General features: G+C 42.5%; 1 protein-coding gene across 1 annotated transcript; it reads left to right on the forward strand.

The window, feature by feature from the left end:
• Positions 1–166: 166 nt before the first annotated feature.
• HSDL1 (hydroxysteroid dehydrogenase like 1) lies at positions 167–20,975 on the forward strand. The gene is made up of 6 exons (XM_063111290.1): positions 167–251; positions 8,363–8,421; positions 11,306–11,531; positions 12,200–12,645; positions 12,861–13,088; positions 18,659–20,975. The coding sequence occupies exons 3-6, from the start codon at positions 11,312–11,314 to the stop codon at positions 18,755–18,757; spliced, it is 993 nt and encodes a 330-aa protein (XP_062967360.1). The 5' UTR covers positions 167–251; positions 8,363–8,421; positions 11,306–11,311; the 3' UTR covers positions 18,758–20,975.
• Positions 20,976–21,460: the final 485 nt, after the last annotated feature.

The raw sequence follows: 21,460 nt of genomic DNA on the forward strand, positions 1-21,460 counted from the left end.
CCCACCAGAAAGGCCCCGCTTTCTTCTCCGCCGGCCTCTTGGCGCCCCGCGTAGTCGGCTGCCCAACGCTTTCCTGGTCGCCACGGCAACCGCCGCGCACGCGCACTCGGGGCGGGCCGGCAACGGCTCCGCCCCCTGCGCGTGCGTGGGTCACGTGGCAGCGCGGCCCGGCGACAGCAGCGGCGGCGGAGACGGGGGCGGCGGCCGCGCGGACCTGGCGGGACTCGGTCCGGAGGCTGCGCCGCCGGCAGGTACCGCGCCCCCCGCGCATCCTCCCGACCCCTCCCTCGCGCCTTCAGCCACGCCCCCGGGCCCCCTCGGTGCAGTCGGGCCCCTCGGCACCCCGGCCCTCTTCGTCCCTCCACTCGGACACCCTCCTTCCAGACCAAGCATCCCCAACCCGTCCCCCGAAATCCCAGAGTCCCCCTTTGCAGACTCCATCCCCACGCACCCCACTGCGGCCTTGCGCCCCCAGAGGACACCCCTCCGTCCCCCGCCCCTCGGGGGCGGCCCCACCCACCCAGAGCGTGGCCCTTCTTCCCGCAGACCCCTCCCCAGCCCCTCCCGAACGGGTTCTGAAAGTCACCCCCTTTGTCGATGCGTTTTCATCCTCATTTCCAAACGGTTTGGGTTGGGTAGGATTTTGTTGTTGCCGTCTTTTTCTGAAATCGAAATATTTCGGAATAATAGAGCTCTGAAAGAAAGGGCGCGCCCATCCCGATGCCGCGGCCGTAGGCTCAGCCGGGGTTCCGGGTTGCGCGTGTTTGCTGGGCCTGCTGGGGCTGGAGGGAAGGATTCGAGGGGAGAATGAGGCACGTCCCTGTCCTGAAGGAACGTGAGCCCAGACAGGCCCGCAAGCCAGTGCAGCTACAGCAGGATGTGTACCTCAAATTACTGTGAGGCCGGCTGGGGCTCTCACAATGGGGTCCCCAGCCAGGGCTCGGGACTTGGGTAGACCTTGATCTGAATTCCAGTCCGCCCTTCTGAGCTGTGGGGTCCTGGCTACAAACTGGGGACAGTTTCCCCGTCTGTAAACTGGGGATGGTTGTAACTCTACCTCATAAGGTTGATGAGAAGAAAGTCAGGTGAGACCATAGGAACAAAGCACTTACAAGAGGCTTTTGCATGAAGTCAGCCCTCAGTTTTAACTGACTGCTAAGGATAGCTAATAACTAACATCAAATACTGAATAATAGCGGCTAATTGCCAAGGTTGATTGAGCACTTATGAACAGGCACAGTTCTGTGCTTTATACGTATTACCTCATTTAATTCTCATCATAATATTAGGCAGGAGCTATTATCCCCGTCTTACAGGTGATGGGAGGAAAGTACAGATTTCATCCAGGATACACAGCTCCTAAGTAGAGAGCTGGGTTCGAACCCAGGTAATCTGTGATTTTAATCACTGTATGGATATTTCAGGAGCATAGAGTTCAACAAATTGGTGCTACTTCTTTTTAGCAGATTTTTTTTATTAAGATAAAATTCATGTAACATATAATACACCATTTTAGCCATTGTAAAGTGTACAGCTCAGTAGGTTTTAGTATGCTAACAGTGCTATGCAGCCATCACCATTAATTCCAGAACATTTCCATCACTCCCAACAGAAACCCCAACGCCATTAGCAGGCATTCCCTTTCTCCCCTTTTCCTCTCTCCTAGCATCCCTAATCTACTTTCTGTCTATGGATTTGCCTATTCTGGACATTTCATACAAATGGAATCATATAAGATGTGGCCTTTTGTGTCTAGCTTCTGTCCTTTAGCATAATGTTTTCAAGGTTCTTCCATGTTGTAGTGTGCATCAGTACTTCATCACTCTTCGTGGCTGAATAGTATTTCATTGTATGGATAGACCACATTTTGTTTATTCATTCATTTGTTAATGGACATTTTGGTTGTTTCCACCGTTTGGCTATTATGAATAAGGCTGCTATGAACATGCATGTACAAGGTTTTATGTGAGCAAACGTTTTCAGTTATCTTAGGTATATGCCTAGGAGTGGCATGCTATTATTATTTTAATGCACAAATAGAGACATGAACCTGAGGAGTGTTGGATCTTGGGTGAGAATCCAGGTTTCCAGTTGCTGTGTTGCTCTTTCTGCTCATCTTCACTGTTAGTCTAGTAATATACTGAAAGTTGGCAATGGAAGGTAAGGAAATTTTTAAAAGTTGTGATACACCAGTAGTAACTTTGTTAAAGTGTTGACACAAAGTTTGAGAAGCTTCTCCTCAAGAGTGAAATTTGACCTTTGAACACAAAGCAGTAATTGATTCTATTTATTAAATAAATATTACATGCACAGCAGCATGCCAGGTGCTATGAAGGAATATTAAGGATGTGAGATCCCGACCTTATACCATCATGAAACTCCAGGAGGAGTTTGCTGAAAAGCAAAACTGTGAAACTTGTAGAAAATAATGTGGGGAAATATCTTCATGACTTGGGGCTAAGGTGGGATTTCTGAAATAAAACATAATGAGCACAAACCATAGAGGAAAAAGATTGATAAATTTGTTTACATAAAAATTAAGACATTCAGTTCATCAAAAGTGCTATGAAGACACAAACCATACTGAGAACTAATGTCTAGACTACATAAAGAATTCTTATAATTCTGAGAGAAAAAGAAGACAACAAAGGAGAAAAAAGGGGCAAAAGATAGGAACAGGCATTTCATAGATTAGACAACACAAACACCACATAAACATCAAAAGAATTTCAACCTTATTATTAATGAAGGAAATGTAAATTGAAACCATAATGAGAAACTGTCTCACAGCCACCCTGTTGGCAGGAGGTGAATCGTCAGAGTTCCCAGCCAGTGATCGTCAGGAGGCCCGTGAACTGCTGCTGCTGGGTGTGCAGATGGGTTCTGCCACTTTGGAAAGGTGGCAGTGTCTGGTTGAACACGTGCAGCCCAGCAGTTTGACCATGAGGCATGTCGCTTCAAGAACTCTCACACAGGTGCCCAGAATACTTGGATAAGAATGTTCATCGTGGCATTGTTCATAACTGTATAATAAAAACCAACAAAAACAACCTGCACGCCCCTCAGCAGTAGGGTGGGTGTGTGAGCTGTGGTGTGTTTATACTGTGACATACTGCACAGCGGTGGAGGAGTATGTGCTGCAGCTGCAGGATCACGGAGGCGTCTCGAAGATGATGTTGAGTGAAAGAAACTCATCACCAAAGAATACATGCAGTGCGGTTCTTTTATATAAAGTTCAAAACCAGGCAAAACTAAACAGTACCATTCTTGTTTCAGAATACGTGCTTGGGGTGTACAACTATTTTTTTTTAAAGCCAGGGAACGATTACCTCAGAATTTAGGAGAGTGGCCACCTCCGAGGTGGAGGAGGGGACGTGATCAGAGAAGCAGCATGTGGGGCTTCTAAGACGCTGGTTTTGTTAAGGAGGCTGGTGGCTTAGGTGGCTGTTTTTTATTATTCTTTAAACGGTGGTGCATAATAGGTTTTACACACTTTGTGTATATTTTTCAAAATTTTTTTAATTACAGAAAAATCAGTTTTAGATACTTCCTGCCATTGAGAGTCCTATGCTCTAGTTGGAGAACCAAGATATAAACAAGTTAAACATTTCAATAGACTCTAGAGCACTGTGTGGTAAGTGCCACATGGGTAAGAGAGTTGGAGAGGAACTCAGAGGCGGGGTCAGTGCCATGGCCTGGAAAGTGAAGGGAAGCTGTTCCCCAGGGCTGACCTATTGCTGGGGCTGGTCAGTAAGGGGTCTTGGAAGGACAGATAGGATTTGGACTCCTGAGTGCAAGACGGATTCAGACTCTTGTCTGAAAAAAGTAAGATTTCTGTGAAAAAACGTTTTGAATGGAAACATCCATAGCCGTGGAGCTTACTGAGAAGTTGGATGACACTAGCTGTTGATGAAGCTGGTGAGGAGGACCTCAGGTCTACCCCATTCAGTTGAAGAGCATAGGAATCTCTGAGGAGACTTTCTGGCTCCTGAACACATGTGATGCTTTTGGCTTAAGTGATGTTGCGGGATTTTCAGCTTGTCTCTTTTCTGTCCTGAAAGCCAGATTAACTGACAGTTCACTTGTCCATCTGTCCATCCATCTTTATTTCTTGTGGCTGCTGTAACAATTACCACAAATGTAGTGGCTTAAAACAACACAAATTAATGATCTCACAGTTCTGGAGGTTAGAAACCTAAACTCATTCTCACTGGGCTGAAGTCAAGGCATCAAGCAAGGCTGCTTTCCTTCTGGAGGCTCCAGGGAAGAATGCTTTTCCTTGCCTTTGCCAGCTTTGAGAGACCACTCACAGTCCTCTCTCGGGCCCCTCTCTCCGTCTTCAAATCTAGCAGTGCAGCGCCTCAAGTTGCACTCTGTTTGACCTTTGCTTCTGTGGTCACATCATCTCTTTGATCTTCTGTCCCCTCTTATAAGGGCACATGATTACACTGGGCCCACCTGGATGATCCAGGATGATCTCCCCATCTCAGGGTCCTTAACTCAATCACATCTACAAAGTCCCTTTGGCCACATAAGATAACATATTTGCAGGGTCTGGGGATTAGGACGAAGTCATCTCTGGAGGCTGTTATTCAGCGACCACACTGTCGTTTGGTGGTGCTTCGATTGTCTTTTTTCTTGTCATACTTGCTTTATTTTCTTTAAAAACCTTTTGGCCATTTGTTTTGTGTTCTTGTGCCATCCACCCTGGCTCTCATTCATTTGTATAACTTGGTGAGGCCTGTGTTTCAACCAGGACTTTCTTCCCAGAACTCTTGAGTCGTGAAGGTTTTTCTACTTGATTTTATTGCCCTTCACACTGCTAAACCGAGTCAGCTAAACTGTGGGTCAGGATAGTGTTACAGGCCACAGCAGTGGTGCTTTGAAAGGTGACTTTGCTCCTTGCAGTTTTGACCATAATTTTCCCATGACACTTTTGTAATTGTAATGATTTCCATACATGCTTAGTGTTTGATGGATATAGCCCTGATGAATATTGCCCTGTAGAAGTAGAAAATGCCTAAAAGACAATGGGGAATCGCTCTTTTTTTCATAGTGTGGGGTGGTTCTGATTTTGTTTTGTTTACTGATGTCTTCATTTTCTGTAGAGACAAGAAAATAAAGCTTTAAAAATTTTTATAAATTTTAATTTTTTACTTTTCCAACCTTATTGAGGTATAATTGACAAATAAAATTGTATATATTTAAGGTGTAAAACATGATGATTTGATATATGTATACACTGTGAATTGATCACTACAGTTAAGTTATTTAACAGATATATCTATCATCTCCTATAGTTACCCTTTTTTTCTTTCTCTTTTTTTGTGGTGAGAACACTTGAGATCTACCCTCTTAGCAAATTTCAAGTACCGTATACTATAAGGTATTGTTAACTACAGTCACCATGCTGTACGTTAGATCTTCAGAACTTACTCATCTTATAACAGAAGTTTATTGTACTCTGTCACCAAAATCTCCCAATTTTCCCCACCCTCAGCCTCTGGCAACCATCAATGTACAAAGGTTTTTAATAACTTTTTGCAGGTAGATGGTACAGGGATCAGAATTTTACTGTGTTTTAGTGTTGCTTTCTAAGTAATGGGTTTCTCTAAGTTATAGACTCTCTTAGTCCATTTAGGCTGCTATAACAAAATACAAGCTGGGTAACATATAAACAATGAAGATTTACTTCTCACAGTCTGGAGGTTGGGAAGTCCAAGATCAAGACACCCACAGATTTGGTGTCTGGGTCCTGTTCCTCAGTGGTGCGCCTTCTTGCCGCATCCTCACATGGCAGAGCCCTCATGACCTAATCCCCTCCCAAAGGCTCCACCTCCTGATACCGTCACCTGGGGGTTAGGATTTAACACATGGATTTGGGCAAGGGTAAGACAAACATTCATGTAGCATAGGCTAATACCCTTAACTAATCAATCTACAGAAAAATTAACTAGTCAAATGCACAAACAAACTCAACGCAGCTCGATGTCTGTACATAGCTTAGTCGGTGCCTGGGTTTAAATGTATAACACGCTCCTTTAAAACTGTTTCAGTGAAAGGCCATGAGCTTTCAGAGTTTAGTGGCTTTGGGGAAAGTACTGATTGCTTCCTTTGTTACAGAGACAGTGTTTCTCATCAGGCACTCAAGGGTGGGGAGAAGGGTGGAGAGGATGTAATGAGTCTCTAATTGCCTGTTCTCTTCCATTTGTGGTCCGTCAAGGTGTGAACAAATGTGTGACGTGTGTGGTGTGTCTCAGAGGCAGTGAGGGGCCACCGAGCCCTGTGCTCTCTGTCCAGTCCTCTTCCATCCTTCACTGGAACGACCAGGGCTCGGGACCTCCTGCCTGTGCTATTACAACTGCCTCCAGTCACCTGTCGAGACCAACCCGATTAGCTCCCTCCTCTGGTGCCCAAGGAGTAAGTCCAGACACTTCAGTTTGGCATGAAGGCGTTTCACAGTCTGGCCACTCCCAGCCCGCTTTACGCCCTCCTGGGCATGCCCGATGCTGTAAGCACACGCACATCGAACTTCTACCCGAACAAGCCAGACATTTGCTGATGCTGTGCCTTTCGAGTATGCCCTTGCCTGGGTCCCCTGCCCGCTTCTCTGCCCAGGGGGTCTTACTTGTACTTCACGGTCCACTTCCCTCCTTCAGCGGTGCCCTCGCCACCCCAAATCACAGTTGCTCGGTTTAGCTTTCTGTGGATTCCGTGTGCACAGGCTGGCACGGGTGGAATCCTGGTTTATTCATGGTGCTGCCCTCAGTCTCTGACACTGAGCTCTGTTCTCCATTGCTGTTCTAGCAGTTTGGTTTTCCATGTAGCTTTCCTACATGAGAGACTCTACAGACCAGTGATCATGCGTATTTAGCCTTCTTGGCTATATTGTCCATTATTCATAACATAAACTAGTGTTTGAATTTGTCAGTCCTCTGTGAGTTTGGTGGGTGTGAGTCAGATCTCTCCATCTTGAGCGGCCTCTGAGGAGTGATAAAATTGTGTTTGTGGCGTCAAGGCTGAGGACCAAACCGTGAATGCCTTCCTCTGGTTGTCTGTGATTTAAAAGAACATGCAGCAGTGATAACACCTGTGTAAGGTATTTGCACATGGAGCTGCAGTGCGAAAGTTTCATAGTGGTGCTGCCCCTGAAACAAAGGTGAAAGGGTGTCTGATGGGTGGAGTTGAGGAGCCGGGCCAAGGTGAGCTTGGAGCCCCTTGACACGGCCTTTCTTCTCCTTATCTGTGAAATAGATGTCCCCCTTCTGCTGGGCCTGAGCACGGCATCCCCGCAGGTTCTGTACACAGGTCTTTCTTTCTGTAAGAGATCAGAGGATTTGTTGGTGGTCCACTGCTGAGCTGGGAACTAAGATGTTTCTGCTGTGTGGGGACTGAGAGCGGGACAGGAAGGACTCAGCCTGCGAGCTGCAGCTAGAGACTTGGTAGTGCTGCTTAATTCAGCAAATACCTGTTGAGCTCCTTCTCTGTGCCAGGAATTATGGAAGGTGCTGGAAGAGCAGAGAGGAGCAAGATTTGGCCTCTGCCCTGGATGAACACAGCCTACTGGGGGTGATAAAAAACCAAAACAGTTCTGATGCAGTGTGCATGGTGGGAGGAGAGGGAGTGTGTCACAGAGGCTCCCTTCCTTCTGTCCTTTTTACCACCCGGCCCACTCACTGCCTAGTGGGCTGCCCCAAATCCTGCAGGATGCCCATCCTCTCTGCCACCTCTGCCAGGTGATCAGACAAATGTTGGCTACCTGAGCTCAGGTGGGTCAGCCAGAATCTCTCCAGGAATTTGGAGCAGAGATGCCGTGCAGGCTGTGGAAGTGTGGATGTTCAGGTGGTCTCTGCAGGCAGGGCTGAGGGAGGTGGTGTGCAGAGAGAGATAGAATGAGGCCGGTTGAAAACCCAGGCAGACCCCAGGAGAGAAGGTCCCGAGGGCAGCTCTGTGTCCACTCCCTTCCCAGGATGCCGGCCTGCTGCCTGCGCCCTGTTTCCCTACGGGTCCCTAGTATCCTCACAGATTGCCATCTTCCTCTAAGCAAATTTGAATGTGTTTTTGTCCCATTTGATGAAATATTCCTTCAGAAAAGAAGGTGCAGGAAAAAGGCAGCACTCCCCAGCTGAGCCTTGAGGGGCGAGTGGACTATGCCCAGGCAGACACTGGAGCCTTTCTTATTCTGACATGAGGGTACTTTGCATTTAGGAGATGCTTTGCGGCCTGTTCAGAGATTGACATGAGAAATTTGGTGTTTTCTAAATTTTCTGAAAACTTTAATTTTAATTTTATATAAAGTTTTCCCTGCTGAGCTATGAGGAAAAAGAAAAGCGATTTGTTTCTTGTTGGTTTTTGTCCACAGATTGGCCTTAGGAGGACAGAGCTGCATATTGCTGAAGGCCCAGAACTGACAGGGAGAAGGTAAGAGAAAACCAAGGGTGGCTAACAACTAGAGCAGAGACATTGGGAAACCTCTTGGTAATCAGGCACCTTTTGCTGGAGTTTTTACTTCACAAATGTTCAAATTCTTGAAAAAAAACTGGGCTTAATAGGGAAGAAGTTCCCAAGGTCGCTCCTGAGACACCTGGACCTCCTCTTTTTTTAGCTAAAACCTAGAACACACACTTGGTGCATTCATGTCCCCACCAGTACTGCCTTGACCACAGCTCATGCATCTTGACATGTGGGATTTATTTTTTCATTGAAAACATTGTTTTAACATCCTAGATATATGCTTACCTGTTATTGGAAGAATAGATTTAATATTCCCAGTGTTTAGGGTTTTTTGGTTATAGTTTTGTTATTTATAATTACATTTTGTTTGAGAAGTCTTAATGCAAACAAGTGATTATTTTCTGTGTTTACTTTCCTCATGGCCTCCTGTTTGATTGCTTATGACAAAAGGCCCATGTACACTTTCAAAAGAGTTATTTCAGGAACTCCCAATTTAGGATGTTTTAACATGAAATCTGTTTTCAATGTTTTTTCTTATGAGAAAAAGTGTTTGGGTCATTTCTTTTGGAGTCTTGTAATTATGACTATTCAGGATCTGCAAGCAGTGTAAGTACTCAGATACCAGGCCTAGTTGTTGGCATGTCCGGCCAGCCGGCCTACGTGGCAGGGACCATGCTAGTTCATGGATGTCACAGAACAAGGGGTCGTGGCGAGAGGCGGCATGCCACTCCCTCGTGGTTAGCATCTGCAAACTCTGAGTGCATTCTCATGCATAATGTAGAAGAAAGAATGTGTTTGAGACAGATGATCCTAACTTTGAACGTATTTCAGAGGCTTTGTGAGCAACGAAGGGTGTTGTTGCCTGCTACTCAGAAGATTGATTAGAAAAAGAAAAACATCTTCAGTCCAAACTTCGTTGAACTTGGTATCTCATATTTTAGAGGATCTCAGCCAGCCTGGTCCATGAAGAAAAATTACCCCAAGGGAGTAATTTATTAAAATATTTTAATTTTTTAAAATATTAAGTATTTGGTTTATGTGCTTAAGTAAAGTTTATAATGTTTTGTTTTCATGATCAGCTTTGGCATTCTTATTGTAGGAGGTGAGTGTCTATGAACCAGAACCCCAGTATATAGCATTTTACTCATAGGAAATAAAGTGGCCCAACTTTTTATTTGAGAAAAACATTTTTTAATTTATGTTATGCCACATCGGCTTTATTAGTAATATGGTAGCAATATGAGACTTACTGTTTGAGAGACTGGGTCCTTATTGTGGGGCTTTAGGAATCCTATGGCCTATCCATTTCTTCAGTGTTCTGTCACTTTTTTTTGTATGTTTTGTTGGTTTATAAATTGGACTACTCATACACAGACACACACCCACACACAGACACACACACACACATATATACACACATATTTATTCAACAGTTTTTCATTATTTTGTCTGCCTTATATCACAATATGGTGTCAGTCTTGTATGTGTTACATTTCAGTGGTTAATTTGGTTTCTCCTGTTTAGTTTGTATTTTAATCAGCAAAACTTGGTTGTGCTCAGATTACATTGCAGTGGAGTGGGAGAGAATTCACTCATTCTTCCTTAAGCTTATGCCAATTTTTGCTGCTATTGTTGGGTACTTTTTTAGTTTCACAACTTTTTGTTCCTTATTTTAATGGGATTTCTCTAAGAGGGGCCACTCCCAGAAGTTTTCTATTTCTTTTCTTTCTTGGCTTAAAATCTACTTTCTTATGTGTAATATAAGCTGCTTCCTTGTGTTTGTGTATATCTGAGCTCCCTGTGGTTTAATTTTCAGTCTTCTCTGGTCTTTTTGACCTTTGTCCCTCACAGACAGCACACAGTTGCATCAGACCTCAGTGGTCCCCTGGTCTGGTCTAGGAAGAGGTTCAGTTCCCTTAGCCATGTTGCCAGGGCCCCTTGTGCCTGACCTGTGTCTACCTCTGTGGGGTTGTTGCTGCTTGCAGGCACATGTCCATCAGATCATGTGACATTTTAAACTTTTTTGTTAAATGTCTGCCTCTTCACCTAAGCACAATTACTGAGTCCATCTTTGAGTCCTTAGCTTCTGTCACAGTGTATGGAAACTGAAGGTGCTTAGTAAATGTGTGCCATGGGGATACCTACAAGAGTTGTGTTGGACTTTTCTTTTCTCAAACCCAGGGGGCCAGGCAAAGATAATGGGGTACAAATTAAGTTAGTGAGGTGAAGGAGTGCTCACTTTACTTTCACTGAGAAAACATTTCTTCAAGTTTGGGTGGTGTCTCTTTTTAAAATATGCATTTTTAATTTATGTTAAAGTTTTTGAAGTCTTAGTTTTGTCTCTAGTGGATTATAACCTTGAAGCTGAGACTATGTCTTGATACTACCTCTGTTTCATCTACTTTGTCTCTGCATGGGTAGTAGGTCATCTGCACTTGCTGATTATGAACAAAGCAAAGAAATAAATATATCTCTTGGATTTTATATGAATTAAAAAGTTGTGTCTGTCATTCTTTTAGACTAGGATATTCTCAGGGCACAGAACATACTGTGTTTATCTCTGTATCGACAACATGTAGCACAGTACCTCAATTTTAGTAGGAATTTAGTAACTTTTGGTAGATGTCTTGATTAATCTTCTGGGAAGGAAAGAACTTTGTAAGATACAGGTTTTAAATAATGAGATTGTAAATGGACGGGCTCCATGGGCCACATGCATTTGAAAAGTTACTGTTACTTGAATGCAGAGTTGTCACATATGATGTCCTCAGGCTAGTGTCTTCACTCAAACCATGCATGTTCCTTTAACTTATTAAGCAAAGAGCATCTCTTTCTTTTCCCTTCCCTGCAGGTTGCCATGGCTGCTGTTGATAGCTTCTACCTCTTGTACAGGGAAATTGCCAGGTCTTGCAATTGCTATATGGAAGCGCTAGCTTTGGTTGGAGCCTGGTATACGGCCAGAAAAAGCATCACCGTCATCTGTGACTTTTACAGCCTGATCAGGCTGCATTTTATCCCTCGTCTGGGGAGCAGAGCAGACCTGATCAAGCAGTATGGAAGATGGGCTGTCATCAGTGGTAACCTAATTTAAAATCAAAATAATCTCTTCTGTTTAAGTCGTATTTTAAGCTGGATATGTTATTCAAGGAGCCATTGAATTTAATGTGATGTTTTCATGGGAACATGATGATAAAAAATAACACTTGACTCCTGTTCTGATTACGTTCACATTCGCTTACTGCCCTCATCTTAGGAAGAACTTGCCTCATGATTTCTATCCTCCTTATTCTGCCCTCTCCTTCCCAGACCTCCAGCTACTTTCCTACCCCTCACTTTTCCTTTTTGCTCTCTGGTTGGAAATTGTCCTTAGAAACTGTCACCGCTTTCAGAAATGTTTCACCTATTTTGAATTTCATTTTAATTTATTGATTTAGTTTCCCAGAAAAGCCCCTCCTGGCACTCATTCAAGCCCAATAGAAGTTTGAAAATACATTCCTCCTGTGTCTCATAATCAAGTTGGTGAATGTAAAAGGACTCCTTGACTGTCAGGGCGTCTGGGAGAGAATCTAGCATGCACCATTCACACTTTTGATTTGATGTTGTCCTTGATAAATACTAGAGCTCACTTTGTTTCTATCATGAATTTTTCTCTGATTAAAGCTGGCAGTGGCATATTTAATTTAAGTCCATTTTCAAAGTTATACCGTGAAATGAGTGTGCTCACTTTTCCTGGCTTACATCGTAGGTGCAACAGATGGAATTGGAAAAGCCTATGCTGAAGAGTTAGCAAGTCGAGGTCTCAATATTATCCTGATTAGTCGGAACCAAGAGAAATTGCAGATTGTTGCTAAGGATATAGCTGACACCTACAAAGTGGAAACCGATATTATAGTTGCGGACTTCAGCAGTGGCCGTGAGATCTATGTTCCAATTCAAGAGGCCCTGAAAGACAAAGACATTGGCATCTTGGTAAATAATGTGGGCGTGTTTTATCCCTACCCCCAGTATTTTACTCAGGTCTCCGAGGACAAACTCTGGGACATCATAAATGTGAACATTGCTGCTGCTAGTTTGATGGTCCATATAGTGTTGCCAGGAATGGTGGAGAGAAAGAAAGGTGCCATCGTCACTATCTCTTCTGGCTCCTGCTGCAAACCCACTCCCCAGCTGGCTGCATTTTCTGCTTCTAAGGTCAGGTATTACTTACTGGACAATTAAATTCTAATGCGATAGAACATTTGTTACAATTGTTTGGTCAGATTTGTTAAGGTTGTTGTCAGCACCCATGTTTGCTTGTGCTATATTTTTTCTGAAATGACAATAATAAGCAAGTCTTTTTTTTCTCCTGACTTTTCTTTTAAATTCCCTCATAATTAACAGTCTTTTTCTCCCCTCTGTTTAAACAGGCTTATTTAGACCACTTCAGCAGAGCACTGCAGTATGAATATGCTTCCAAAGGAATCTTTGTACAGAGTTTAATCCCATTCTATGTAGCTACTAACATGACTGCACCTAGCAGCTTTCTGCACAAATGCCCGTGGTTGGTGCCTTCTCCAAAAGTATATGCACATCATGCTGTTTCTACCCTTGGAATTTCAAAAAGGACTACAGGATACTGGTCCCATTCTATTCAGGTAGCACTGTCCTTTCAGTTCTCGTAATTAGGTTAATGCATCCTAAACCTTTCTAAATGATACATAGGAATTTGATTGAATCCTAATGAGGAAAAATGAGAATTGTCTATTCTGCTTCTTAAGCCTGACACTCTTAATGATTTTGGTTAAGACACTAAATTCTCTTTTGTGAGATTATTAAGAATTTTCAAAAGTTCAAACTCTGTGAGACTAAAAGATGAAATATGCTGCTTTAATATAAGCGGATAGTAGGAGTATGAAAATACTAAGTATTTATATGCTAATTTCAGAGAAAAAAAAATTCTAGTAATGCTTGAAGAAAGGGTACCTCTAAGCGAACAGTGTAATCCAAAAAAAAAAACATAAAACCAAAAAAAAAATAGGTCTATATTTCATGTAACTATTATGTCAGATATTATCTCAGTATATACAATTTTTTTTTCATGTTTGTTGTTCAGGCGTGACAAAAATTTGGGTCTTTTAGTATTTAAAAAAGTAACTTAAGGGCTGAGCCCGTGGCGCACTCAGGAGAGGGCGGCGCTGGGAGTGCGGCGGCGCTCCCGCCGCGGGTTCGGATCCTATATAGGAATGGCCGGTGCACTCACTGGCTGAGTGCCGGTCACGAAAAAGACAAAAAAAAAAAAAAAAGTAACTTAAATATTTGAAATTGTGATACTAAGTATTAGTGAGAGAACTCAATGATTTATAATAATTTGTGTTTTTTTATCTGGTATAGTAAATAGACATGCCATAGTTTAGATTTTCTTTTTTTTAAAAAATATTTGGAGTTTTCTTGACTATCAAACAAATATTTTTGGGACTGTTTGCACAAAGATTATTAGATTTACCTCTACTAAATAAACAGATAAGTAAATCAACAGTTAGTTTTTACTTTTATCGAAAGATTTGGCTAAAGATTGTTTTAATAAGAAGCAGTTTTATTTAAGTGGTTGTTTCCAGGTCCTTACTTGAGAAACATAAAAAGTAGTCTTAGAGGTCACTGACCACAAAGTTCTCTTAGAAATAAAGCTATAACGAAGGTGGAGCTTAGATGCAGTAGATATTCTGAGTGTGTTTATAAAACAATTTCCATCACAATTAAACTTTATTCACTTTGAACTTTTCTGGAGAATGTGTTTTTCTGCCAAGAAATTCTGTTAAGCTGATTTAATCTCTAGAGTAGTTTTCTGTACAAACCTATTAAAACTTTGCATTTTTTCTATTTTCATTTTTATTTTACTCAAATTGTTTTCAACATTATCAATTTTTTTCCATTTACAACAAAGATTTTATTCTTCAATTGCTTTTTTTCCATAGCAGATTTCCATAATAGCTCTTGTTGCCGTGACTTTTCCTTTGCAGTTATTATTTCTTCTGAATGTAATTTGCCCAGGTTGCAAAGATCTAAATTTTATCAAGATTTCAATCCTCTATCAATCTTCAGCCTGTGAAAAAGAAGTTTGATATGTCAAACATATGTTTTATTTTGTTCTGTTTGTTCCAGTTAGTCTTCTACATTGTGAGTTAAATAAGAATGATATTGTGTATTTATTTCTTGACAAGAAATGGTAATAGATTGAATTGAGGGGGTTGAAAGAAAGGAAGAATCAACACATTCTCAGGTTTACAGCTTCCGAAAGTCAGTGGTGCCATTTACTCAGACAGGTAGCATGAGAGGAGGAGATCAGAGAAATAATCAGAGTTGTACACAGGCTGGCTTTGGAGATCCTGGGAAACAGCTCAGAGAAGTGGAGTTGGCAGCTGCCTAGATGAGAGCTCAGGTGTGAGTTTTGCAGGTCGTCAGCATTTAGCTGGGGAACAGCTGTGGGAGTGGATGATGTCATCCAAGGAGGGCATGTAGAGATGAAAAGAGAGTTTGGCGAGAGTCTCAAGGATTCCAGCATCCCAGGGAAAGGTGGAGGAAGGAGATCCAGCACAGGAGACCCAGCAGGGGCAGCTGGAAGAATTATAGGGAAGCAGCAGAGTGCGGGACCCAGACGCCAAGGGGAGAGATGGTTTAGAGGTAAAGGAAACAGTCACCAATGTCAGGTGATGCCTACTGTCACATAACATGAGGACCAGAATGTGGATGTGGGGCTTAGTATCTTGGGACTCTTTGGTGACCTTGATGAAAGCAGTTTTGGAGACATTTTTAGGGAGAAGCCAGGTTGCAGTGAGTTGACGATACCCAACCAGGTTCTCCACTTAGCTTCCATTAGCTCTTTCCGTCAAACTCTTTCTGTCCCGCTGCCCAGGGTGCCAAAACCACATTAAATGAGCCAGAAGTGGTGTGCTGGTTAAGTCTGCACCCACGTGAGGCCAACTCTCGCAACGCGATGAGAGATGGAGACTGTCTAGGGAAGGCTTGCTGTTTGCTTGTTGGCTGTACTTCAGTGATGGAGGGAAAGAGCATATAGAGAAGAAAAGGTGAAAGACAGGAGAAAAAGGCATTGTCCCTAAGGAATGACAAGGGGATAGGACCCTGAACACCAGGAAGGGAAATGGTTTGGACTTCAGAAACAGCTAGAAACTGCTGGAAGCCGACTTGGAAGCTGAGGGATTTGTGTCTGCTGGAGGGTCTGCTCAGAGTGGGGTGAGCTGGAAGGGCTGCAGGCTTGCACAGAGTGAGGGGGTGGAAGTAATAATTGTGACACAGGGAGAGTGACACGCCTGGGGCACCTGACCATGGGGCTGAGGCTGGAGTCTGCTCAGCCCATGCGGCTTTCCTCTGGCAGCACTCAGCATATTTCATATCTAGGTATTATCCATCTTGAAGCCCCTTCAAGGATAGCATCTGAAGTAATTTCACAACTTTTCACTGGGGACATAATGTGTCACGTGATCATTTCTAAGCTTAGATAAAAAGAGGCTCTTTTTGATTAGCCTGCAGAGGTCAGGGAAAAGGTGTGCTCACCCCTTGCCCGGTCCTCAGACTTCCTTACAAATGAGCTTAGTCAGCAAGTCTGTAAAACAGCATTTCTAAACAGGAGCAGTATTAGAGGGGCTCAACACTGTGACGTTTTTACTCTCAGGCACCCTGGGTATAACGTAACAATTTTACCTTGTGTATGTTAAGCTAGCATCTTAATAAAGATTTGCAAGCTAAAAGTATAAAAAATGATTTGGACTTACAAAGCAAGTAGAAAGGAGCTCAAATGTGTTTGCTTTCATTGTTAACTGGTTATCAATATTGATTTGAGAGCAGTTCATCTCATTTTCAGAAGTGGCATTAGGCAATATTGACTTGTCAGCTTCAGAACATGTAGTAAGGCCAGAAATGTTCTGGTATGTGATCAAAAAGCAGATACCTTCACAGCTTGACCAGTAAATCTCTTGCCTAAAAAACGGTGCTATGCTGCACATAATAGGAATTGTTAGAGACAGCTCTAGGGAAGGGGAGAACAGGAGAATCTGAGCTTTCTGGATTGGGTTGCAGCCTGTTCTGAATTGGTACCTACTTTTGTTCACAGATACAATGTGTGCATATGTGAGTGTGTGTGTGCATTGCATGCTGCTGTAAGAAAAAGAAAAGTTGGCGTTTCAGAGGGAGGTGGACCTAGGTGGGAAGAGAAGGCTGTGGGTGGAGGAGTGGGCGAGGGTGCAGGGGAGCCGATGCGGGACTCTGTCCAAGGTGAAGACGCTCCTTCCCCAGCTTGGGTTCCCAATCCAGCTGGAAAAGGAATGTTAATTACATGCCTTCACAGAAGCTCCATTTATACCTTTGGAATAACTCCAGTTGAAGGATCCTAGCTCGTGTTATTTAGAATCTTTTCCATCTTTTCCATTCCCATTTATTCCTTACATCTCTAAGTCCACTGTCTCTGTCTCTGGGGAATGTATGACATTTGCATTTTCATTGCTAATGCAATTTCCAACAAGTGAACATGTACGTTTACTATTGACCTTCTTCTCTAAGTCTTAACTGAGCAGTGGCCACTTCAGGGGCTGCACCGCATCAAGAGTTGTGGGTTTTTGTTGTGGAGGAGCAGCAGCTGCTTTCTCAGGCCTAGACAGATTGCTCAGGACCCCTCTATGTGGACAAAGCCTTCAAGAACCTAAAATCCATGCTCTCGTACCTCCCCCGCCAACTTCCCCTCTTCAGTTTGGGTACTCTCTCCCATGGTTCCTAGTACTGAGAGACTTGGCACTCCTCTCTGGTAACTGTTTTATCTAAACGGATCAATGAGTCAGCCCCTTTAGTTTATCTATCAATACCCAGAGGATCAAGTTCTCTCCTCCTCTTCCATTAGCTCTTTCCACCAAGCTCCTTCTGTCCTGCTATGCAGGGTGCCAAAACCACATTGGAATGAGCCAGAAATAGTGTGCTGGTGAAGCCTCCACACACAGCTCCATAGGGAAGCTGAGGAATATACTTTGATGCTGCTCCCCCGAAACAGACAGTGGTTATGAATGGAAATTAAGAATCAAACAAGTTTTTGGATGCTGATCACTTCCCCAGTAAATAAACACTGAAAATGCATAAAGAATATCACTTTGAAGGGGGTTCTGATGATCTAGCTGTCTCAGTTGCCTACATGTTTCAGTGTGACCCTATTTATGGGGTCCTCCTAAGAGAACATAAAATGACTCCTTTTATCTCCTTGGATTTAGAACACTTTTCTTTGGGGTACAGGCTCCAAGGAGGAGTATCTAGGCAATTCCCCACAAAATCCTGGCTTTTTAAAGAAGTCCAAAGAGACCTTAGTTATTTACCCCTGAACATTACCCATGGCTCCAGGCCCAGTACTGGGCTCCTGTCTCTTGTCAGTACTTGCCAGGGGCCTGTTCATCTCTCTTCCTTAATATACAAGGTGTGGAACTTTCATGGGAAAATCTGTCAGAGTAGCACGGGGTTTCTCCACCTCAGCATTAATGGCATTTGGGGCAGATAATCCCTAGTTGTAGGGAGCTGTCCTGTGCGTCACAAGATGCTGAACAGCATCCCTGGCCTCCACCTACTAGATATCTGTAGCATCCACCCCCAGTGTGACAACCAAAAATGTTTTCAGACATTGCCATATGTCGCCTCGGGACACAAAGGCCTTGGTTGAGACCCTTGGTCTCCTACCCTGGTTCCCTGAGCCCTCATCACATCTCAAGATGCTGTCCCAAGGTCAGTGTTTTAAACTCAGTTCTCTTGTTTAACTTCACTCCATCCTGTCCCTTAAACCCCAGTTTTCTTATATAGTACTAACCATGTGTGCATCTACCTATCCACCTGACTTTTATTCCCATAATGATTTTTTGATTCTTAACCAGTGAACATGCTACTGATATCACATTAAGTGAAGATGGAATCGTATTACTACATGCAGGTCTGTCCAACCTCATTAGAGAAAGAGGGGAGGGTGGATGGTGATCATGTTTCTATTCCCCGTAGAATCTAGGGTAGAATCTTAAACCAAAATAGGCGCTCAATACAGTAGCACCTAAGGGCTTTTTCCTTTGCCGTAATTAATGTTATTGGTGGATACTTGTTAGATAAATCATGTGCTGATCTGTGCATCTGTTCCTTCGGTGTTGGTTGTTTAGGGTTTTAACCATTTAACCTTCTTCTCTTTCATTTTTAGTTTCTTTTTGCACAGTATATGCCTGAATGGCTCTGGGTGTGGGGAGCAAACATTCTCAACCGTTCCTTGCGTAAGGAGGCCTTATCCTGCAAAGCGTGAATCTGGACGCCTATGTGAGAAGTTTTGCCAACTCACAGGGACCTGCGGTATTATGATGTTGGAAAAACACATTTAATGGATCGTATGCATTTTCTTTTGTTACTGATCATCTAGCATACCGATGATTAATCATTTGCAAAGCGAACACAGCGCTTTCAGAGAGTGCTGTGAGAAACTCAAGGGTCATGTGAGTGGCACAGGGTGAATAATGATGAGCCGCAGGAACTGAAGAAGCTGAAGAAGCCTACGTTTCAGTGCTCCATTCCCTAAGATGCACAAATGTTGTATGATTTATGTTGTTCTAGGAGCCATGGCAGGCTAATATTGAAACACAATGTGACTGGTCAGCTGTTATAATTTCAGGTGTTGTTTTTAAGGGACATTACCTGTTTCACTAGATGAATTATAGTTTTGGTTTTCAAATGTTCATCAGGAAAGACTATTGAAAAGTGTTATTTTATCACTAAGATTGCTGGTGACATTAGCAGTAAAAATCTGTGTGTATTATATTGCTTAGCTCTAGTGTTTATGAAAATGCTGCTCTTCAACTGAGATTTCATTCGATAACCACATGTGTGTGCTCGTTGGGTGTGTATGAACAACTTTATTTATGGTTAAGTACTTTAAAAAAGATTTCTTGACAAGATGACTTAACATGGAACCTATGGGATATTACAAATCTAGATTATTCCTTTTCAAACTAAACGAGCTTACTCAATTTTGTTGTATAGGTTTGCCATGTATAATATTACTTCCTAAATTATGTTTTTCTTTGTTTTTATTCCAAATCTACTGTGGAATGAATTCATTCCTAGATTTGGATATGTAATGGGTAACCTTCAGTCATCTTTTGATTTACGAGATAATTGTTACGTATAATTAGTGATTTCTCAGCCTGTGATCCATTTTATAACAAATTTAGCCCTTTAGAGCTTGTTATATCTGGTTTTCACACACTTTTCTATGTAATATGATTCCATTCCAGTTGCAATATTATATAAACATCAAGTATTTATGGAATAGTAGTTAAAATATGGACAAATTTCATGTTGTATCTGTCAGAATAAGTTAGAAGCTTATTCTTGGTTTGTGTAATGAATTCGTGTATTAGAGTGAATCCTTTTATTGGTGTGAAGATAATTATGCACCAACCTCCACAGTGTGGATTAGCATTGAAACCTACTGTGAAATGTCTTTAGTTCAGGTCTTATAAAGCCAACCATTTTGAGTACCACATACCTAGTGCTTTGAAAACCGTAAGTCACTAAATGAATATGACAGTATGTGCATATTTAAAATTCAGAGCTTAATATTGTGACACTGATGCAGAAGCTACTGAATGGGTTGAAAATCAGGACTTGCATAGAATTTTCTTATGAGGTGGTATTCCATTAGAAGTGGGCATAAGCACACTTTTACATTATGCACAGATTTTGCCCATGACATTGCTTACAGTGTTTCCTGTGACTTGGACTCAGCTCATCAGAGGTTAAGTTCAGAAGCTTTCCCACTCCTAGATCATGTCTTCAAAACCTAAGATGTGGAAAACTACACACTTGGAGATACTCTGTCACACCAAAGAAGGTTCTGATGGTGTTAGCTTGGAATCCTCCTGACTTCATGCCATGTTGATGTGACCTTTGATTGATGTGTAATAAGCAGCAGCAATTCTATGTAAAGATATTGTCAGTTATTTGTGAGGTTATGTAGTCCAGTAATGTCTTAGATTTATAAATTAGGTGTGGAATCATTGTTACATGATGAGAATAAACAAACACACCTTGTCAATGATGTTTTAAAATCCCCTCCTTGACAGCACGTAGGTAAACATGCTAATTGTTGCAAATGTGACACAAAGTTGTCCTTAGCTTCAGAGAAAGAGCAAGACCAAGAATTTCCTTAAGTTTTCTAGCTTTCTTAAAATCCTTTTCCCCCCCAGAGCTCATTTGAGAGTTGACTGGACCCTGTGGATGGGGTTTCTAATTAAGAATGTGAGTAATATGAATCTTTAATCTGTGAATTGAAAATTTAACAATAAAAGCAGTTGCTTCTGTTTCCTTTGGAAGAGGTTTTGCTCCAAATGTTTGCAAGTTGGTTTTTTGGAATGAGAGATATTTTTTTTCCTCCATGGAAATGATTATAAAAAATTAACCTGTGAGCATCAGTGGTCATAACTCATTAAAAGCTGATACTTTGGTAACAAGTTTGTATGTAATAATGTGCCTTGTAAATCTTTTGAAGCTACTAAGTTGATAAGTTGATTTCGTGATCTCAGTCTCCTGATAGGCTGAGAATTGATTGATTAAAATTGAACAATGAAGACTGATTTGATCATTGAATTTGGCAGTATAGAGATCACTTGTGATTTTGCCATAAGCTGTTTTAATCGAGCCATGGGGATGAAAGCAAGATTGTAGTGGGTTCAGAAACCCACTACAAAAAGAAAAAAAGGGGGCCGAGCCCGTGGCGCACTCGGTAGAGTGCTGCGCTGGGAGCGCGGCGACGCTCCCGCCGCGGGTTCGGATCCTATATAAGAATGACCAGTGCACTCACTGGCTGAGTGCCGGTCACGAAAAAACGACAAAAAAAAAAAAAAAAAAAAGAAAAAAAGGAAGAGAAAAGAAAGAAAAATAAGAAGAAAAAAGGGAAGAGAGCAAACAGAGGCAGCTCTTAGGTGTCTCTTGTTTTTTCCCCTAACCTCAA

Source organism: Cynocephalus volans, chromosome 10 (assembly GCF_027409185.1).
Source record: "Cynocephalus volans isolate mCynVol1 chromosome 10, mCynVol1.pri, whole genome shotgun sequence".
Classification (NCBI taxonomy): Eukaryota; Metazoa; Chordata; class Mammalia; order Dermoptera; family Cynocephalidae; genus Cynocephalus; species Cynocephalus volans.